The following is a 17,929-nucleotide window of genomic DNA, read 5'->3' on the forward strand; positions in this document are numbered from 1 at the left end:
AAGCTTTTCAGCAGCTTGATATGTACGGGAAATGAATCAACATCTGTCATTAGTTGCCTAATAACTCACCTTTATGTCTGTAATAACTTTCCTTGACTGCTTCTGAGGAAGGGAACAGTCTGGGAATCTGTTGCATGAACATTGTCAGTTTGCAATGCAGAGTTAACAGCATCAGACTAATGAAGTCCTGATTTGTTAGGCATCATTTCAAAAAGAAATAGAGTGGGGTCTTAAAGCAAAGAAAATTGTGTTAGATGACATTGCTGTCACAGAATGGGGATCACAGTAGCCATCTACCATCCCTTAGGTAGTCTCTTTTCAGTGGTACATGGAGACAGGACAAGGGGAAACGGACATAAGCTGCAGCATAGGAAGTTCTGCACAAATGTGCGCAAGAACTTCTTTACAGTGAGGTGACGGAGCACTGGAACAGGCTGCCCAGGGAGGTGGTGGAGTCTCTTCTCTGGAGATATTCAAGTCTCGCCTGGATGCCTACTTGTGCGACCTGCTGTAGGGAACCTGCTTTGGCAGGGGGGTTGGACTCGATGATCTCTGGAGGTCCCTTCCAACCCTTACAATTCTGTGATTCTGTGAAATGTGGTAGACAATAGTGTGTGCATCCACTGCAGTCTGGAACAGCTGCTAGTGTTATTTCTGCAAAGTACGTCTGCCTCCTAGGATTAAAGCTTCAGAACAAAATAAAATTTGGCTTTGAAAACTCAGCAAAATTCCGGACTCTTGATTAATTTACTGCTTGGAATGCAGTTTTTGTAAGAAACTAAACTTGTCACTACAACACTGCTGAGCATATATAGGGCTGAAAGGCAATTTATTTAAGAGCTACCCATTCTGAGTATCTTTCTCTATAGTGCACTCGCCTTAGGTCTTCCGTCTACTCTCAACTGCCCTTTTATAAGGCAGGCTCAGATGTCTACAGTACAGCAGCAGCATGCCATGAAGTGATTTGACTGCTTTACACTTTGACTCCTTTCAGTTGAGTGTGTTTTAACTTGCGGGATCGTGACTTGTAAACACATACAGTGCTCTACGAGCTTTGTGTTTTATTTGCATGCATTTACTGTGAAATAAGTGAGGAGCTACTGTAATCTTCTAAGTTGGTAGGAGGGCTTTCTCTTAAAAGTAAAAAAATCACCCCCCAGAGCAGAATACCTTGGCGTTTTTAGCATACTGTCCAGGTAGATTTGTCACTATTACTTTCCGGTATAATAATATTGTGGTCAACTTTTTTTTTCCCCCTAAGAAAAAAGTCATGTGATAGCTTGAGGCTATGGAACATACCCAGTTTCATGGATTTCAACCTAATGTATGCAAAGGCATATTAGATTTTTCAGTGTATTAAAGCTGTTTAAAAGAAAAAACCTTTAAAACAGATTAAAATGGCATGACAACTGAAACATATGGGGACAGTTCTTAACACTGCAGCCTCTTCGTATGTAGATTTGTCTGGTCTTCATTGAACTAATTAGATTAAACAAAGGCTTTCCTGAGATAATCACTTTGCAAGCCTTTTCCTATATTACAGCAGCCAGCTTTAGTGTGTAGCTGAAGGTCAAATGCTAGTACCAGCTAATACTTAAAATCTGAATGCATAGTGCTCATGCAGATGAATAAATTAAATTGAGTATCACAGGATATGTAATTGTTGAAATTCTGGATCTTAAGGAGTATGTGTTCATTGGAAATCTTAAGATTTCATTTTCTTAATTCCTACTAAAAGGTTTCCTGATGATTGGTGACTCCTTGGTGAAGCCAGCATTAAACACAAATTGAATAATAGGTGGTGGCGTAGGTGGTTCTTTGGTGTATTAGTTCCTGTGCATTTGGACAATAGTAATTGTGCTACCTTTGACCTCTCCTGTTCACATTTGATTGTGTTGCCACTTCAAACTATTACTTCAAGGTAGTCCTAATTTTAACCAGTGTAGAAGGAGGATTATAGCTTGCTTCCAAATAAAGGGCTTAGTCTTACTTATGTCTATGAAGGACTATTTCTGGAGACCCTTTTTGAAGCATGATTATCTTTAAGGGCTGTCACAGGAGCAACTGTATTTTCTTTTTTCAGGGAAAAGAAAACTGACAGAGTTTTGTAGTTATAAAACATCTGCAGGAAACACTGCAGTTTCTTCTAGCTTGGTCAACATGGTATGTGCTGGTGGCACTGGACAGAGTTGTAGTCTACAGTCTTGTCATGCTGCGGCAAACATCTCTGTGTATGTGTTTGACTTTTTGTGTCTCAACTAGAGACTCATGAAACGACTGACTTTTTGCGCAGTGGGAGCAGCTAATCTTTGATTCAATTATTTTAAATTATTGTCTTCACCGCATAACAAAACACACTCGGCTATTGAATGTCAGTTTGATGCAGTTCTCCTGGCAGACAGCCACGATGACTTTGAATTAGTGGAGCTGTCACAGTCATGGAACAGCAGTGTCTTTTCACAACGATTTGCACAGGCATCTTCAGCCTACCTATAATGGTAGCGTCAGGTGCCTTTACAGTACAGGATTCTTTGTCTCCCAGGTTTTACATACTGGAGCTTTGAAGTTGCTGCTAGTGTTAAACAGGATGTGCATAATAGCAGACTGACTTCTCTCTCTTAATCATATGATATGCAGCTTTAATCTGGACGCTAGTGTGTCTTCAGCTGAGTTAAAACTTTTGATAAGCTGTAATTCATGTAATGGTGTGCAAGCAGCTGGTAATGGTTACCACAACTACCTGATTTCAAAATTTGAGATATTAGTGGATTGGAAGCTTAGAGTGAGTTGCTTCAGAGCTCGTGGTGCTCAAACAGTGCATTTCAAGTGGCTGCTGGAAGAGTAGAGTTTGGAACTGTGGAGCACTGATCCAAACAAGTAAAATAATGGAGTACTGGGAGAAAGAAATATTAGATGATCTGTTTGACTTAAGGAATATGCTTTATTTTCTGATACTAAAATTTCAGGATTTACAGCTTCCTTCTACATTGTCACTTTCTTGTTACCGCAGCAGACTGTTGGAACTTGCTGTAACAGGAAATGTTTAAATGTTGCAAGGTTTGACTTTAAGGATATTTCTTAAAGAAACTTGTAGTGATATATTACAGTAGAAAACAGCAGAGAAATTCGGTCAGGATATACATCCATTCTGAACTTGTGCTCTTACACTGCTGAAATGCTTGTCAAAAAATGTAGCTACTGGAGTAGGTTGATTTTTGATCTGTTCATCAAAAATTGTTGATGTTTAGTAAAGTTTTGTATGATTCGGATCTGTTCTTGCTCAGAATTCAGGGTTTGAAGAGTTTTTGTCACTATTCCTCTGAGTTTTCCGGAAATATTTCTGAAATGGGACGTGCAGAATAGTCTGTAATGTTACAACATCTGATCTGCAGAATTGCACTGCTTTTGTATTATTGTAAGATTCCAGAAGATGTTTGTGAACCCTGAAGATCTGCTGGTATGTTAGGACACCAGGACATAGGAGAAGTCCTTTCAGTATAAAAACTTAGCGATAGCTAAGAGTATTACGACTCAGTGAAAATGAATCCAGGTGACAGAAAAATGCTTGGGCTGGAGTGTGAAGCACAGTATGAGTTACTAAATGATGTTATTGCTCTTCTCACGATGTCAAGTGAAAACAAGTATTGGTATGGCTTACAACTCCATTGCAAAGCTTTTCAGTGGAAAGTTAGCAGTGACTAGAGCTGTAGCTTTTCTAACCTCATATCTGAGGTGGTATTGAATTTAGGAATTATTTGGGAGTTATTTGAATTTAGGAGTTATTTGGGCCTGAGGTGGAGAACTATGCTTAGAATCTTGAATTGAGCTTTTCTGGACAGTCTTAATTATATTTGAATCAATTTTGATTACAATTAGTTGTTGGACATTGTGTTTGGTCTATTCTTCTATAATTAGCAGCTACTGTATCTTTTCCATATCTATACAAACTCATTTGCCTGATCTGTTTCTTATTACACTGTTGCAACTTGTGACCAGGTGCCAGTTGGCCAACAAATTCAACTTTTGCTGGTTAAATAAAGATGAATGGCGCCTTGAAAAAGCATTCTTTCATACATGATTTGCATGAGTCCCATCACTTATAGGTTACCATATCTGACTGTAACATGTTCTGCTGAAGAGTACAGCTGAAGAAAACTGAATCCTAGCACGCAGGTTAATGCCATTGACCTGAGCTCTTAAACTATTGCAATAGGTTTGTTGTTGTTGTTGTTGTTATTTATGAGATTTTTCTCGTAACTGACATGAAGAAAGCTATCAAAGTTTAAAATGGAATTTCTATGTCAGTTAAGTTGATAGTATAAGATGCAGAAATTTTACGCGTATAAATATTGTTTGATGCCTTTTATCTCTCACTGGAAAATGACCATAGATAATAATTTTTTTTTCTCAGAATTTTCTAGATGTAGGACCAGAAGAACAGCCATAGTGATGACATTTTCACTCTATGTCTGTATCCGTGGTTGTCTTCAGTGTAAATGCAGTACTGTGACTAGATGTCCAAAATGGTGGGTCAGATATGGATGTAGCTTATTGTTTCTGGAGCAGAGAACTGAGGCTTTCCAGAACACCTAAATTTCAGGTTATTAGGTGCTTATTTGTAGATGTCTGATGTCTTATTTGTAGATGTTCTGACCTGACAGTAGCCAGAAATCTTTCATTTGCAACTCTTTGCCTTTGCTTATGAATGAGCCCATGATACAATTAGTTTTCACTGCGACGCCAGTAGAGTTTCTAAATGAGATTCACTAAATTTGAATACTACTTGTGGCCTGGTTGGATGAGGGGCGAGCAGGTGGTGGTGTGGTAGACAAATGGGCATGTGGCACCTTGGAGTCATGTTGACCTGGAAGTGCCCAAGTTATTTTCCATCTGAAGCTGGCAACTTTAATGTGTCATGAGGAAATATATAGTTAATTGTGCTCACCTTGACCTGTTAGGTTATTAAAGCTGACCTATGTGATGATGTGATGAGGCTCCTGTCTTCTGCTTGAAGCAGATCTTTATATAGGCATGAAAAGTTTGTGGATTCACTGTTTTGTTAAATGGATGCATGTGTATATGCAGAAAATGTCAGCTGAGTAGGAAATTACAAATATAGAGTGCCTGTGCAGGTCAAATCCTGTGGGCTGGTGTTAACTGGAAGAGCTGACCTTAGTCTTCCATATCGCTTTTTTAGGAGGATTGCACTGTGCATTTCTTCTTCTTTTCTTTTCTTTTTTTTTTTTTCCCCCAAAAATAAAATGAAGATTCTGTGTAAGGCTTGAGTTGTGATGAAATGGGCTGCAGTGGGGTGCTAAAACTGCTTGGACATGAAAATGTGTTCAGATGTATGTCTGCCTGAAAATATATTCTTAGTGACAGTACAAAAGTGGTTCGTGTGTGGTTTTAGCTTACTGCTGAAGCTGTTATCCTTGAGATTTGCACAAATGAGTTCAAGCATGTGCTCGGAAGCTTGCTCATCTTGAGCTCTGAGACTTCTCCGGTGTTTTTGTTGTATCAGTGTTTGTGACCTGAGCGTGTTGTTAACTGCGTGTTGCCCGTAGTGGATGTTCCATATTTCATTTCCCTGGGAGCTGATTTACTTCCAGGCATTTATAAAGGTTTCCTGTTGGTGACAAACCATAGGGATGTACCAAACAAAATCTAAGATGTGAAGACAACGGCTCTTCTGAGAGGTTAGGGAGTTGCAATAATGTAGGGTTATTTTGGGACAGGAGGCATTTATTTTATGCCTTATCACTCTGCCAGCTGAATACTGACTAAAAACATTGTGAGAAATATATAGAACTTGTCTTTAAGCAGAAATTTGTTCTGTAGCCTCAGTAAGATAGGATGGTCTTGCAATGTGGTATATTAATCTGTGTTTATTCTTTCCCTAGATTGTGCCTGTCATTTGGCTTGGGGAACACAGCTCGCCATGGGACGACCTCAAAGATATCTCTCCAGAATGGGTCTCTTACTTGGGTGATGTGTCTGCTGCCTTGACTGTCTTCATACCCAGAGGATTTATTTTCCTTTTGGAAATATTTTAAGCTGAAGTCTTATTCCTTACTGGAAATTACCGACGCTAAAGACTGCATACAAGATGGGTGATATGGCAAACAACTCGGTTGCATATAGTGGTGTAAAAAATGCTGTCAAAGAAGCAAATCATGGAGAATTTGGAGTCACTCTTGCAGAGCTCCGTTCTCTTATGGAACTTCGAGCTACAGATGCACTGCATAAAATACAGGAATGCTATGGAGATGTGCAGGGCATCTGTACAAAATTGAAAACTTCACCAAATGAAGGTAAGATAATTTTCACATTATTACTGAGAAAATTCCACTTCAGAAATGTTTCAGTCAAACTAGTTTGTTTGTCATTGTTGTTTTAATATAGGAAAGTTCATAAAGGTATTTCAGTTACTATAATAATATATGTTTCTTCTCTAAAGCAGGTTGATACTTCATTAAGTAAGCAAGGGTTTCCAACTGGTCCAACTGTGCATCATTTTGAATTAGTGGCAAAATTGCACATAGGAGGAAGCTTTGATGTAGGAATCCAGATAGGAAATAGAAATGCAAAATAACAGTGTTTAACCTGCTATGAATGTGTAAGTTTGTGAACAAAGGGATGTCATAGAACAAGGTTCTAGTAGTCCAATGCAGGTCTAGTTAGTTCTTGTGTGTTGTGACCCAGCTTTTGCATTCCTTAATATAACAGATTTCACTAGTTTTAAAAATTGCTATGTAATTGTACTGTAGTACAATACTATGGGATTTCTAAGCCACGTCTAACTTAAGTCTTCATAATTCACTATTCTTCTGTAATTTTCAGTTGATCAACAAGATTAACTGTTGGTATAGCTTCAGGCACTGAAAGGTACTATAACCACGAGTAGGAGGTATGCAAAGTAATCACGCATTCTTGGTCTCTAGAAATAAGGATCTTTTAAACAAATGTTTGCCATTTCAGACTCAGTGGCATTCTGGAAATGTCACTATTTATAAATGTAATGAGTGTCCTTGCTGAGAGCTTTCCAGAAGTTTTCTTGAACACTTAACCCTCTTTTCCAGTTGAAGTGAAAACTGTGAGTTTTAATTTGTGAAAGAAATAGGCTCCAGTTGTACTGCTTATCTAAATTGTATTATCTCATTGAAATCATTTTTTTTAAACATGTTTAGCTTATGTTAAGTTGATGTCCTGCTGTCGATAGAGATTAATACCAAATACCAAAATCAAGATACTGGCAAATTCTGGTTTCTCTGCATTTAAGCACTCTCACAGCTTTTAAGCAGCTTCATGTTGGTAGCAGTGAAGTACTTGCTGTCTTAATTCTGGAGAGGTATTGCTTTCTGTCCTTCTGAAATGCTATGGAAATTTTTTGTCGTCTTGTCTCAAGAACAGCCCAGTAATGCCTACGTGTGGGACCTATTATAGAGAACCTGCTTTAGCAGAGGGGTTGATCTCAATGATCTCTTGAGGTCCCTTCCAACTCCTGCAATTCCATGATTGTGTAATGCTGAAGGATATACTTCTCTGTGCATCTACATGTAGTGTATTTTGGCTTTCTCTACCAGATTCCTTAAGTCCAGATTGCTGAAATGATTTCTGAATGTCAACTGGGTTCCTTTTAACAAATAGCAAGTAGCTAGCTCGTATACCCGATGGACCACTAGACCAGTTTTAGGCTGACAAAGAAACACGTACAACCTGAGGGATGCAAACTCTGTTTCTCATCAGCAGCTGTTCTAAAGTTAGTGCATGTGTACAAGCAATGTAACATTCTTAGGTTAAGAGCAGTGGTATCCTGGCACCTTGTGAACCTGTTGAATGGTATTGAAAGTTGTTTGGTTTTTTGTTGTTGTTGCTTTTGTTGTTTTTTTGTTTGTTTTTGTTTGTTTGTTTTGGTGTTTTTTTTTTCATTTGATGTTTTTCCAGTGAGAAGGGAATCTTCAGTAGTATTCAAAAAATCGGGACTGAGCTGAGGGTGCAATCCAATTCTGCAGTGGTCTGTGAAGCTTAAGGCCCGTTATTACAATCTATAAGGATGCATGTTCATGAAAATCACCAAGCAGATGGTGTACTGCAGGGTTCACTTCATGGGTGTCCTGTAACGTCACACAGCTAGATAGCAGACTGATTCTACTGTACTGAGAGCTGCACAATCAGAGCCTTTCCTTTTAAAAGAGCTTAACATTTTAGATGTGTTTAACAATCGCTAACTTGATAAAAAGATGCAGCTTTTTTGTAAGTGTGATAGCAGCTCAAAAATTTCCAATAGATTTGCAAAAAGATTCAATAGCTGAACCTGATAATTACATCGGTAAAGGTTAAGATGAGTTACAAATTGTACAGAAATGGTGTTTTGGTTCTAAATCCCTATGTGAATTTTTCGAGAATAAGGTTGTCTCAGAGAGGTGTTACTGTAGAATTAATGTAGAAGGAGAACTAGGTTTCAGTGTTGTTATTCAAGGTGTAAATGTTAAAAGCAAAGAAATTTCTAAGGAGAAAACCTGAACAGGACTATGAAAGCTGCTTAGGAGTTAAGTTTGATCATCATGGGTTCATTCCAACTCAGAATAGTCTATAGTTCTGTTCTGTGCATTATACTACTTCGAGTTCTTTGAAGTTACGTGCGTATCTACGAGGCCTAATGACACTTCTTATTCAGAAGGTCTCTATGATATGAAATGCTGGCTTGCATAATTACTAGTGCTTCACTGCAAAAGTACAGACAGATTTGAAATGGAGTGAGCAAGTTCGGTGTGTTATTGCTTGCTTTGAGGCTGTTGACAATGTAAGATAATTTCTCTTCTCAGACAAAATGAAGATCAGACCTACTTGATATAAAATGAGAAATAGAAATAGAACTATCTTTGACCAGTACCACTTTAAATAAATTAAATGCTTACTATTTAATGCTGATGCTTATGTCATTTTTATGTGTACAAACTCAAATAAGATCAAATAAATGAACGTTTGATGTATCTACAATAACAAAATCCTCCGTGTTTTCTGGAGAGAGACTGCCATCAATGTTTCCATAAGTCTACATCATTTTGATTGCTTACTAGTTCCTACTTGATTCTAGGAAATGACTGTTGGAGTTGTTAGATTATCCATTTAATATCAAAGCCAGTTGCGTACTTGTTGGTTACCTAGTGTGTTTTTAATGCCTTGATAATCCCTAAGCAGTTGGGTTAACTGCTGAAAAACTACTGCTCAGAAAATTGCTGTCTTTGTTGTCTTTGTTAAAAGGAAACACACATAACAACTACTTGAAACAATAAGGTTGTGAGGTATCCAAAGCTCTGCCCTGAATACAGCAAAAACTTGATTCATTTTCCCTTCCAAAAGGAGCTAGTGGTGCAAATTGAAAGCTGTAGTGAGGCATTAGGCAACTGACTATTGTTGAAGGCTTCTGCAGGAACTAAACATATGGAAGACCTTGGGTGCATGACTTTGCACTTAATATACTTGGTATTCTTTTGTTTTTATGGGCTTAGCTAACTGTTGAAGGATGCAGCAATTTCTGGTGAATGTCCCTCACTCTTAATTATTGGCGTCCTCAAGGATGGTGCGAGAACTGGAGCAGTGAAAAGGATTCAGAAAGAAATATAGTACCTAAGAAAGAAGGCGAGCATAAAGCTGAGATGATAAACCATAAGGACTGACTACATATGCAGTCCCACATAGGCTCTCTGATAGTGGATGTGAAGAGATGGAAGCTTCAGAGCAGTCAACAGCTGCTGTCCAGATTGAAGCAGCACTGTGGCTGCTACTCACCTTGTGATTCCTGGAGAGCTTCAGTGACTGTAATAGAGTTTTATATAATAAATAATGCATAAACTTGGCATTCATAGTATTTTAAATTGTTAATTTAATTAAACATATCATCAAAGTATTAGATGAGCTATCGGATCCTGAGATGCTCTCTCTGAATGCAGAATCCATACTAAGGCAACCAGAGCTGGAGTCCCAGGCTTGCTAGAACTGGATGGTGCTGCTCAGTCTCTGTTGTAGCAGTTCTACTATGTAGGCTGCTCTGAAAGTAATGTAACCTATTTATTTACATGGAAATTACAACAGATGCAAGGAGCACAGTGACACTATTTGATAGAGCTAATTCTCAGCTACAAAACACTGTTTTACAACATGGCCACCACTGTTACAGTGTACTTTTGCCACTGATAAGCAAGAGCCTGTGTTCTGTGTTCTTGAAAATCTGCTCAGTGGAGGTGACCGAATGTCATTGATGCTGAAACTCACCACCCCCTGCTTCACTGTGCTCACATCTACGGTTTGGTCACCATAAACGGTCAGCAAGTATCAATGAATGTTAAGAAGTGTAATTTTTTCTACATGGAGGAATTCAGTTCCACACATTTGCTTCATTTGTGTTCCCATGTCAGGTATCATTTTGTCTGACTGCCCCCTGCTGCCATCTGTAGTGGAATATTGGTGGGAAGGCTCAACCTTTACCAACATACCACCAACAACATCTGCCTCTGATGCAGCAGAGCAATATAATAAAATAGGAGGCATTACTTTTGGAGCACCCCTCTAATAATCTTGTCTTGCACGCTTATTTACTTTTTTTTGGGGGGGGGGAATGTCAGTGTTATTTTGTTATTCCACCACGTTAAGTACAAGTAGGTAGACCTTCATTTTCTTGATTATTGGTGAAATGTGAGTTGTGAAATATAGCAAGTCTGGTTTAAGGATGACACCTGTGTAAGTGTACATGATATGTTTTCTTCAGTATTATTATAAAATGTGGAGTGACACATGACTCCATGAATGGGGAATCACTAACTTTGTCTTCTTACTAAATAGGTTTAAGTGGAAACCCAGCAGATATAGAAAGGAGAGAAGCAGTTTTTGGGAAGAACTTTATACCTCCTAAAAAGCCAAAAACATTTCTTCAGTTAGTATGGGAAGCACTACAGGATGTTACACTAATTATATTAGAAATTGCAGCCGTAGTGTCCTTGGGCCTTTCTTTTTACCAGCCTCCTGGAGGAAATGAAGCATGTAAGTAAATGAAAAAGTAGATACCTACCTCTGTTATACTACTGACTTGCTTTGTCCAGCATGCTACTATTGAGTCTGATGGAAGATAATAAGACGGTGGAAATGTAGCTGATTATTCCTTATGGAGACAGTACTAGGACTCTTATTGTGCCTTAAAAAGGCAACACAGGATTTCCTATGTCATGATCTAGGCTGATTCTAGACAAAGTAGTGGAAAAGATGAAATATAAGCAGCAGGAGCTATGATCTGTCTGAGATCAGCCAAGCTTCTGTACAAGTGTCTTGCTAGCTTCATCTCAAATATTTAAGCGATTTGTAACTTGTGTTCATCGGCTTTCTTTAGGAAGTCAGTGTGTCTTAATTTTTTCATGATTTTGCACTATGGCACTTGTAACTGTCCAATTTAAGAAATGAAGCTAAAAGAAGATGGAGGGATCTGGCCTCAGTTAAACCAAACTTTCACAATTGCATCTGGTTTGTTGGGAGAAGCGTAAAGTAGGAAATGTTGGCGTCAGGAGGTGGATAACTAGTTGTCCAATCTTTGCCTCTTAACGCATGTCACGTAACAAGATAATGCAAACTGGGTAACTTTGTCAGCTTCTCTTGTGTTTATAAAAACATGGACGTTCTTTGTGTGCTACCCTTATTGAAAATAATCTAAAATTGCTGTAAAAGCCAGCAAGGAGAATGTTTAGCAACCACTTTTCTGTATGGGAGAACTTTTGTTTTATGAAATAATTATCTCTGCAAGTCTTCTGCTCTAAATGCTCTAAATCTTGTTTCCTACAGTATGTGGATCAGTAAATGTTGGTGAAGAGGAGGAGGAATCTGAAGCAGGTTGGATTGAAGGAGCAGCAATCCTCCTTTCTGTAGTTTGTGTTGTATTAGTAACAGCTTTCAATGACTGGAGTAAAGAGAAACAATTTCGAGGACTGCAGAGCCGTATTGAACAAGAACAGAAATTCACAGTCATCAGAGGTGGCCAAGTCATCCAAATACCAGTAGCTGACATAATTGTTGGAGATATTGCACAAGTGAAATATGGTAAACTTTTTTTTGAGTTGAACTTTATTTTGTTTTCAAAGAAGTATCTGAAGTCAACACACCTAATGATCTCTTGTAGGTGACCTTTTACCGGCTGATGGCATCCTTATTCAAGGAAATGACCTCAAAATTGATGAAAGCTCACTAACTGGAGAGTCTGACCATGTTAAGAAGTCTTTGGACAGAGATCCTATGCTGCTTTCAGGTGTGTAGCATTGAAAGAATGTGATTAGCTTTCCTTTTGGAACTGATGATTTTAAATTGTGATATTTAGATCTAGTGAACTGGACCTTATCTAGGCTGATATCTTCTGCAAAACTTTGTCCAAGCAAACAGATTCTTAAAGCTGATGAGCATTTCGTGTGGTTGATTATGGCTTTATTTTCCAGATGGTTTTTGCAATTATTTTGCTGTGTTTTAAGGTACCTATGTGCATCATCTTATGATTCTGTCACTATGAAGTTTGAGAATGGATTTCCTATGTGCTCTTCATACAATAGTTGAAGTTTCAATGGAAAATCCAATACCCTCTTCCAGGTACTCATGTGATGGAAGGCTCTGGAAGGATGGTAGTTACTGCTGTAGGTGTGAACTCTCAGACAGGAATCATCTTTACTTTGCTTGGGGCTGGAGGAGATGAAGAGGAGAAGGAAAAAGAGAAGAAGGACAAGAAAAGTAAGCATAATAATCTTGTTTCGTTATGAAGGAAGGGGTGAACTCTTGAATATTGTAGAATGGAAAAGTATTATAGTCACCTGGAGCTAGAGATCTTTAAGTCTTATATTTTGAGAAGATTCACAGGAAGGAAAAAAAGAAGGGGGTCCAGTGGCCTGGAAGTGTGCATCATTAAAAAAACACATAACAAAAGCTTAATTAACAACTTCTGGTCACATTGATGAATTAGGGGCTGGGAAGTTTAGCCAGTCTTATTGTGTATAACTTGTTAAACTGTCATCTCACGTAACTTTAAAGTACATTCATGTTTCATAACAAACACTTGTTTATGACAAAGGGGCTATTAACAATAAATCAGCCTAATGAGCATCTAGTTCTGCTTTTAATTGTGTCTTGTAAGGCAAGCTTTTTAATGAAAAAATCCCATTTGAAAAGAAGTTTGTATCATTGATATGCTGAGCTCGTGGGTAACTTAAGTAGAAATATAACATAGTTTGTTAAAGGTAAGCAGATAGTTTCTTCTTTCAGCCCTTTTCCACAGTTGTAAATCTCAAAGAAGTACAAAATAAAAGAATTTAGTGATGCTTTTCTGTAAACTTTCCTTTCAGAAGAATAAGGAAATTGTAACCCAGACCATATTAGAGCTCTTCTGTGAAGGGTGAAACAGGACATCTTCCTTATTTGGAAGGCTTTAATCAGCTACTAGTGTTATAAGTCATAATCTTTTATCTTGCCTAAGAATCAAAGCTTGGAAATGCTAAATAGTGATGTTTTGATGCTAGCCTTCGTAAGATGTGTTAGGTGGTGAACTTTACCACCACAAAGTTTTCGTAGAAACCGTTGTGAGATTAACTGAATGGGAGGGAGTCTGCGAGGGTTTTTGCAGAAAAGTGTGCTCTTTGTTCAAAGGAATAAGAAATGATGATGGGAAGCCATATAGGAATGTGCTTAGGAATCTTGGCTTTCAAACTGAGTTGGTGATGATTGAAATGTGTGCTCTGTGCAGGGGTTAAGATTGAACTGTGCTTTTTTTCTTGGCAGCCTTATCTACAAGTAACTTCAAAATTCTGGCCCTTTCTGAAATTTGCTTTGAGTTCAGAGTGAGATTCAAGCTTAAGAGGAATAGTGAAGAGTAGAAGCTGATTTGCAGCACTGTCAGGAATTGATTTAGACCATTTTCCACCTTTTACTCTTGTCTGACAGAGGAGGGAGAAGGAAGTAAGCTATATTAGCTGCTATGGGACAAGATGATAGCTTTTATTGATAGTCTGCTAATATGAATTATAAAAGCAAAAGTTTTTTTTTTTGATAAATAGTGTTTTGATGTATTGTTGGAACAGAAAACCTGTCTTTAATTTGTCTCCCAAGATAGGCAACTTCCTCTTTCCCTTAAGTTATGTGACTGTTAAGATTCTCCTTGGTAAAATTCAGGTTAAACTAAATTAGCTTCTCTGTGAATGTTAAGGAGATTAAAGTGGCTATCTTTAGTTGGCTGTATATGTCTTGGTTCAGAGTGAAAGCATGTGTATGTGCAGGGAGTTAGAAGCAATTCAAGTGTTCAAGTGTACAATAACTTTGTTCTTGTAGGAGAGAAAATAGACCTAAGAAAGAACAAATACTAAATCAGCAGGTAATGAATTCTTAACAAGTCCAAAGTGACATCTTCAGGAGAAGATGAGCATGCTGTTTTTTCTCATCAGCTGTTCAGAGGATGCTGGAAGAAAAGCTTGTATGTAAAAAAACAGATATCAGTAGTAATACAACAGTACACTGGAGGTACTAAATGTCATCCATGATAGGATGCTTGACAAGTTGATTTTCTTCTAGCTGAATTTTATTCTGTTTCCTTCTAGCTCTCATTCACTTCAGGCTACTTACTTTAAAGCAGAAGATAAAATGAAATAGCAGTGAAACTGAACAATTCTGGGTTTTGTTTAAGGTTCTTTGACTTTATTCTTTCATTTGAAGTTACTGCTAATAGTAACTGTAAAGTTAGATTTCTCTAGTTAAGAGAAAAGCTGCCAGTTTGCCACTTGTCAGGGTATGTAAGCCATCTTACCCGAAAACCCAAACAAAAAAGGATAGTGACCTTCTAACAAGCTGCTTGTTGACATAGTTAGGTTTAGTGGCATTTAATGTTTCATTCATAAATTTCATTCATTACTTTTTAATTATTCTAATGGTCTTCATGATCTTCTGCTGACCCCCATTTCTGAACAGAGGTAGGAGTGGTATTTTGTTAGGAACTTGAACTATTCCCTTCATTCTTTAATGTTGGTGTGTTGCCAACAGATTATGTTCATGCTTGCGTAAATAGGGTTAGCGTAGATCCAGTAATCCAGCACTGTACCTCCATTAAGCTTTGATGTGGATTTATAAATATTTATTTGTAAAGATATAGCACTGCAGAAATTACTGTAGTATGCAAAAGCACTGATTCTGTAGGTGGAATTTTAAAATTCATTGCAGCAGTAGTCAGGCAGACTTGCCAGTGTTGGAACAGAGTAAGAGTGAGACTGTCAGGATCTCTTGCTTGTCACAAATCCCCTTCCCAGTAAAAGTTTAGGAAAGCCTTTTAGGTGCTTTCCTCACAACTAGATCACTACTCTCTTCAACTGAAGACACTTTGATAGGACAGCTGTCTGGCCCAGCAATGCCTTCTGCTGTATTTTTGTTTAGTTGCATATGAATGTTTGTATCAGTCTGTTCGAACTTAACTGTGTCTGAGTAATGCTTTTCCTGTACGAGACTTCTGCTGTCCGAAAAAAATGAGTTGTTTCTGTGAGTTAACTTACACATCAACTATTTGTGTTAGCCTTCTGTCTCCCAGTTTGATTTACAGTTTTTGAAATAGTTACTTGTCTCAGCAGATATTAATATGTCTTCTAGATAAGCCTTAATACTTAGATGGACTCTGCATGGCCAGTGTGAAACATAACTTGTTCCCTTCTCTGACAGGCAAAAAGCAAGATGGAGCTGTTGAGAACCGCAACAAAGGTAAATGCAGTTTCTGTGATCCTCCCTTCTAAGTACTTATTTTCAGTGACAACATACTTTAGTATGAAAATGCTTATTGCATCCTTACATTCAAAGTGCCTAGGTTAAACATAGTCTAAGTCAATCTTCCTAAAAAAATGATCAAATGAAAAATGAACTTGATAGTCTTGATAGTAAACATTTCTGAACTTTATTTCTGTGGTATCTAGCTAGATATTGAAGAATGTTATGCCTTCTCTGAATATCTGGTACGACGCAACACTTGTGCTAAGCCAATATAATCAAACTCTGTGTACTGTTGATTTCAGGGATACTAGAATGGCTAAATCTTATTTGTTTGTAACTTATAGCTAAAGCTCAAGATGGTGCAGCTATGGAAATGCAGCCACTGAAGAGTGAGGATGGTGTGGATGGAGATGAAAAAGATAAGAAGAGATCAAATTTGCCAAAGAAAGAAAAATCTGTTCTCCAAGGCAAACTTACAAAGCTTGCAGTTCAGATTGGCAAAGCAGGTATGCCTCACCAGTACTCTTTTTTGCTGATGCCTCACGTTTGCATGAGAAGATAAGCTGATCAAAGCTAGCTACTGAAGTGAAGTGTAAAATTCAAATACATGTAAGTGTGCCATCATGCTTAAGGGTGCTGATGGCTTCTCTGACTGCATAATACTGGTAATGTTTTTCCTGATTTAAATACTCAAGCTTTAGTGTATTAGCTTCTAGAACAGAAAATTCAGACAAATATTGGATTACTGTTATAAAAGATATTTCTAGATAAACATAGCATTTAGTGATATATCTGGAGAACAGTAAATTGACCGTAGAGTTCAACAGGCTATTTCTGGTGTTTTCACAAGGTGCAATTTCTTTTGCTCTTTTTCTTGTACTATCTGAAGTGTGCCACTCAGCTTGTTAACTTGAGTTCTAATTCGTCTTCCCAGTTATTCCAATGTCATTGAACATTGTGCTTACCTGCCATATTAACTCCCAGCTTCAGCAGGAAGTAAGGTATGAAGAGATACCTGCTTTCTCTGCTGAGTACGTCACCAGTATAGTCATGGAAAGCTTCCTGAACTCCTTTAATTGTTATTCTGAACAGTCAGTTTACTTTACATAATGGTCTCTCCTTCATAATTAGATCTACACTTTTCAATTAATTGGGAAAAAAAACCCAAAACAACCCATAGTTTATAGGCTTTTAAGTGAAATTCATGAGGAAATACTTGTGTTGAAAGTCAATATACCTCTGAGAACTATCTCCATGTTTTCTGAATTGCCTGTTGAAATTCTGAATTGTATCTTCTACAAAGGGAGAAATGTTTGCCCTTGACTTATCCAGAATCTGTATTGTCACACATTTTAACTATTTCTTCTGAAAACTGTTTTTTCTCTTTTTAACAAGGTTTGTTGATGTCTGCAATCACAGTCATTATCCTTGTGCTGTATTTTGTGATTGATACCTTCTGGGTTCAGAAGCGACCCTGGCTTGCTGAATGTACACCAATTTATATTCAGTACTTTGTGAAGTTCTTCATTATTGGAGTTACAGTCTTGGTGGTGGCAGTACCAGAAGGTCTTCCGCTTGCAGTCACCATATCATTGGCTTATTCTGTTAAGGTAAGTGGGTGGAAGGGGAGCAGATTCTAAAGACAAACACATTAAGTAAAGACTCGTAAGCAATATTAGACCTTTACTTGTCTAGTCCTCACTCTCTTAGCTGACCAGTTAGGTTCCCAGTTTGTATTTGATATGAAGTGTGACGCTGGCATCTTTGAAATATAAATCTTATGGTAAGTCTGGGGCATAGCTTACTTCCTCCTTTGAGTGTGCAGAAACAACAGACTTGAGCCAATAGAATCCCACCTTACTTGTGAAATATGTTTTAATATTGTGTTTGATAAAGCTGTATTCAAGTTCTGTATACACAAATATCCTTATTAGTCTGAGCTGTAACAGTAGTTGGTCTGACATGCAGATGTGGAGAAAATAGGTTGCTCTGTTTAGGAGCTCTTTGGTCATGCTGACGCTTACTGTGACATGATAGACTTAGGGTAATCCTTACAGCAACTAGCCAGAGAACTTGAAAGATGAGCATGTTCTGAAACTGCTGTCTGAAACTGAACGCTCTAAATGAGAATTTCAAAAATGGGGGGTGAAGGTTATGGTTGACTATT

At 37.9% G+C, this 17,929-nt stretch overlaps 1 protein-coding gene across 11 annotated transcripts in view; it reads left to right on the forward strand.

Moving 5' to 3' along the window:
• Nucleotides 1-6,106: 6,106 nt before the first annotated feature.
• ATP2B1 (ATPase plasma membrane Ca2+ transporting 1) overlaps nucleotides 6,107-17,929 on the forward strand; it is a gene marked incomplete at both ends in the record, with an annotated part of 29,734 nt that continues 17,911 nt past the window's right edge. For 4 of the 11 annotated variants that reach the window (XM_079549129.1, XM_079549132.1, XM_079549134.1 and 1 more), the window contains 8 exons: nucleotides 6,107-6,311; nucleotides 10,843-11,040; nucleotides 11,830-12,084; nucleotides 12,164-12,289; nucleotides 12,622-12,759; nucleotides 15,718-15,756; nucleotides 16,107-16,268; nucleotides 17,158-17,372. In XM_079549129.1, the coding sequence (XP_079405255.1) occupies nucleotides 6,107-6,311; nucleotides 10,843-11,040; nucleotides 11,830-12,084; nucleotides 12,164-12,289; nucleotides 12,622-12,759; nucleotides 15,718-15,756; nucleotides 16,107-16,268; nucleotides 17,158-17,372 (1,338 nt within the window). The remainder of the gene's footprint in view (nucleotides 6,312-10,842; nucleotides 11,041-11,829; nucleotides 12,085-12,163; nucleotides 12,290-12,621; nucleotides 12,760-15,717; nucleotides 15,757-16,106; nucleotides 16,269-17,157; nucleotides 17,373-17,929) is intronic. The other 7 variants (XM_079549135.1, XM_079549138.1, XM_079549133.1 and 4 more) reach the window with 6 other exon arrangements.

This window comes from Tetrao urogallus (assembly GCF_951394365.1).
Source record: "Tetrao urogallus genome assembly, chromosome: 1".
NCBI classification, from domain to species: Eukaryota; Metazoa; Chordata; class Aves; order Galliformes; family Phasianidae; genus Tetrao; species Tetrao urogallus.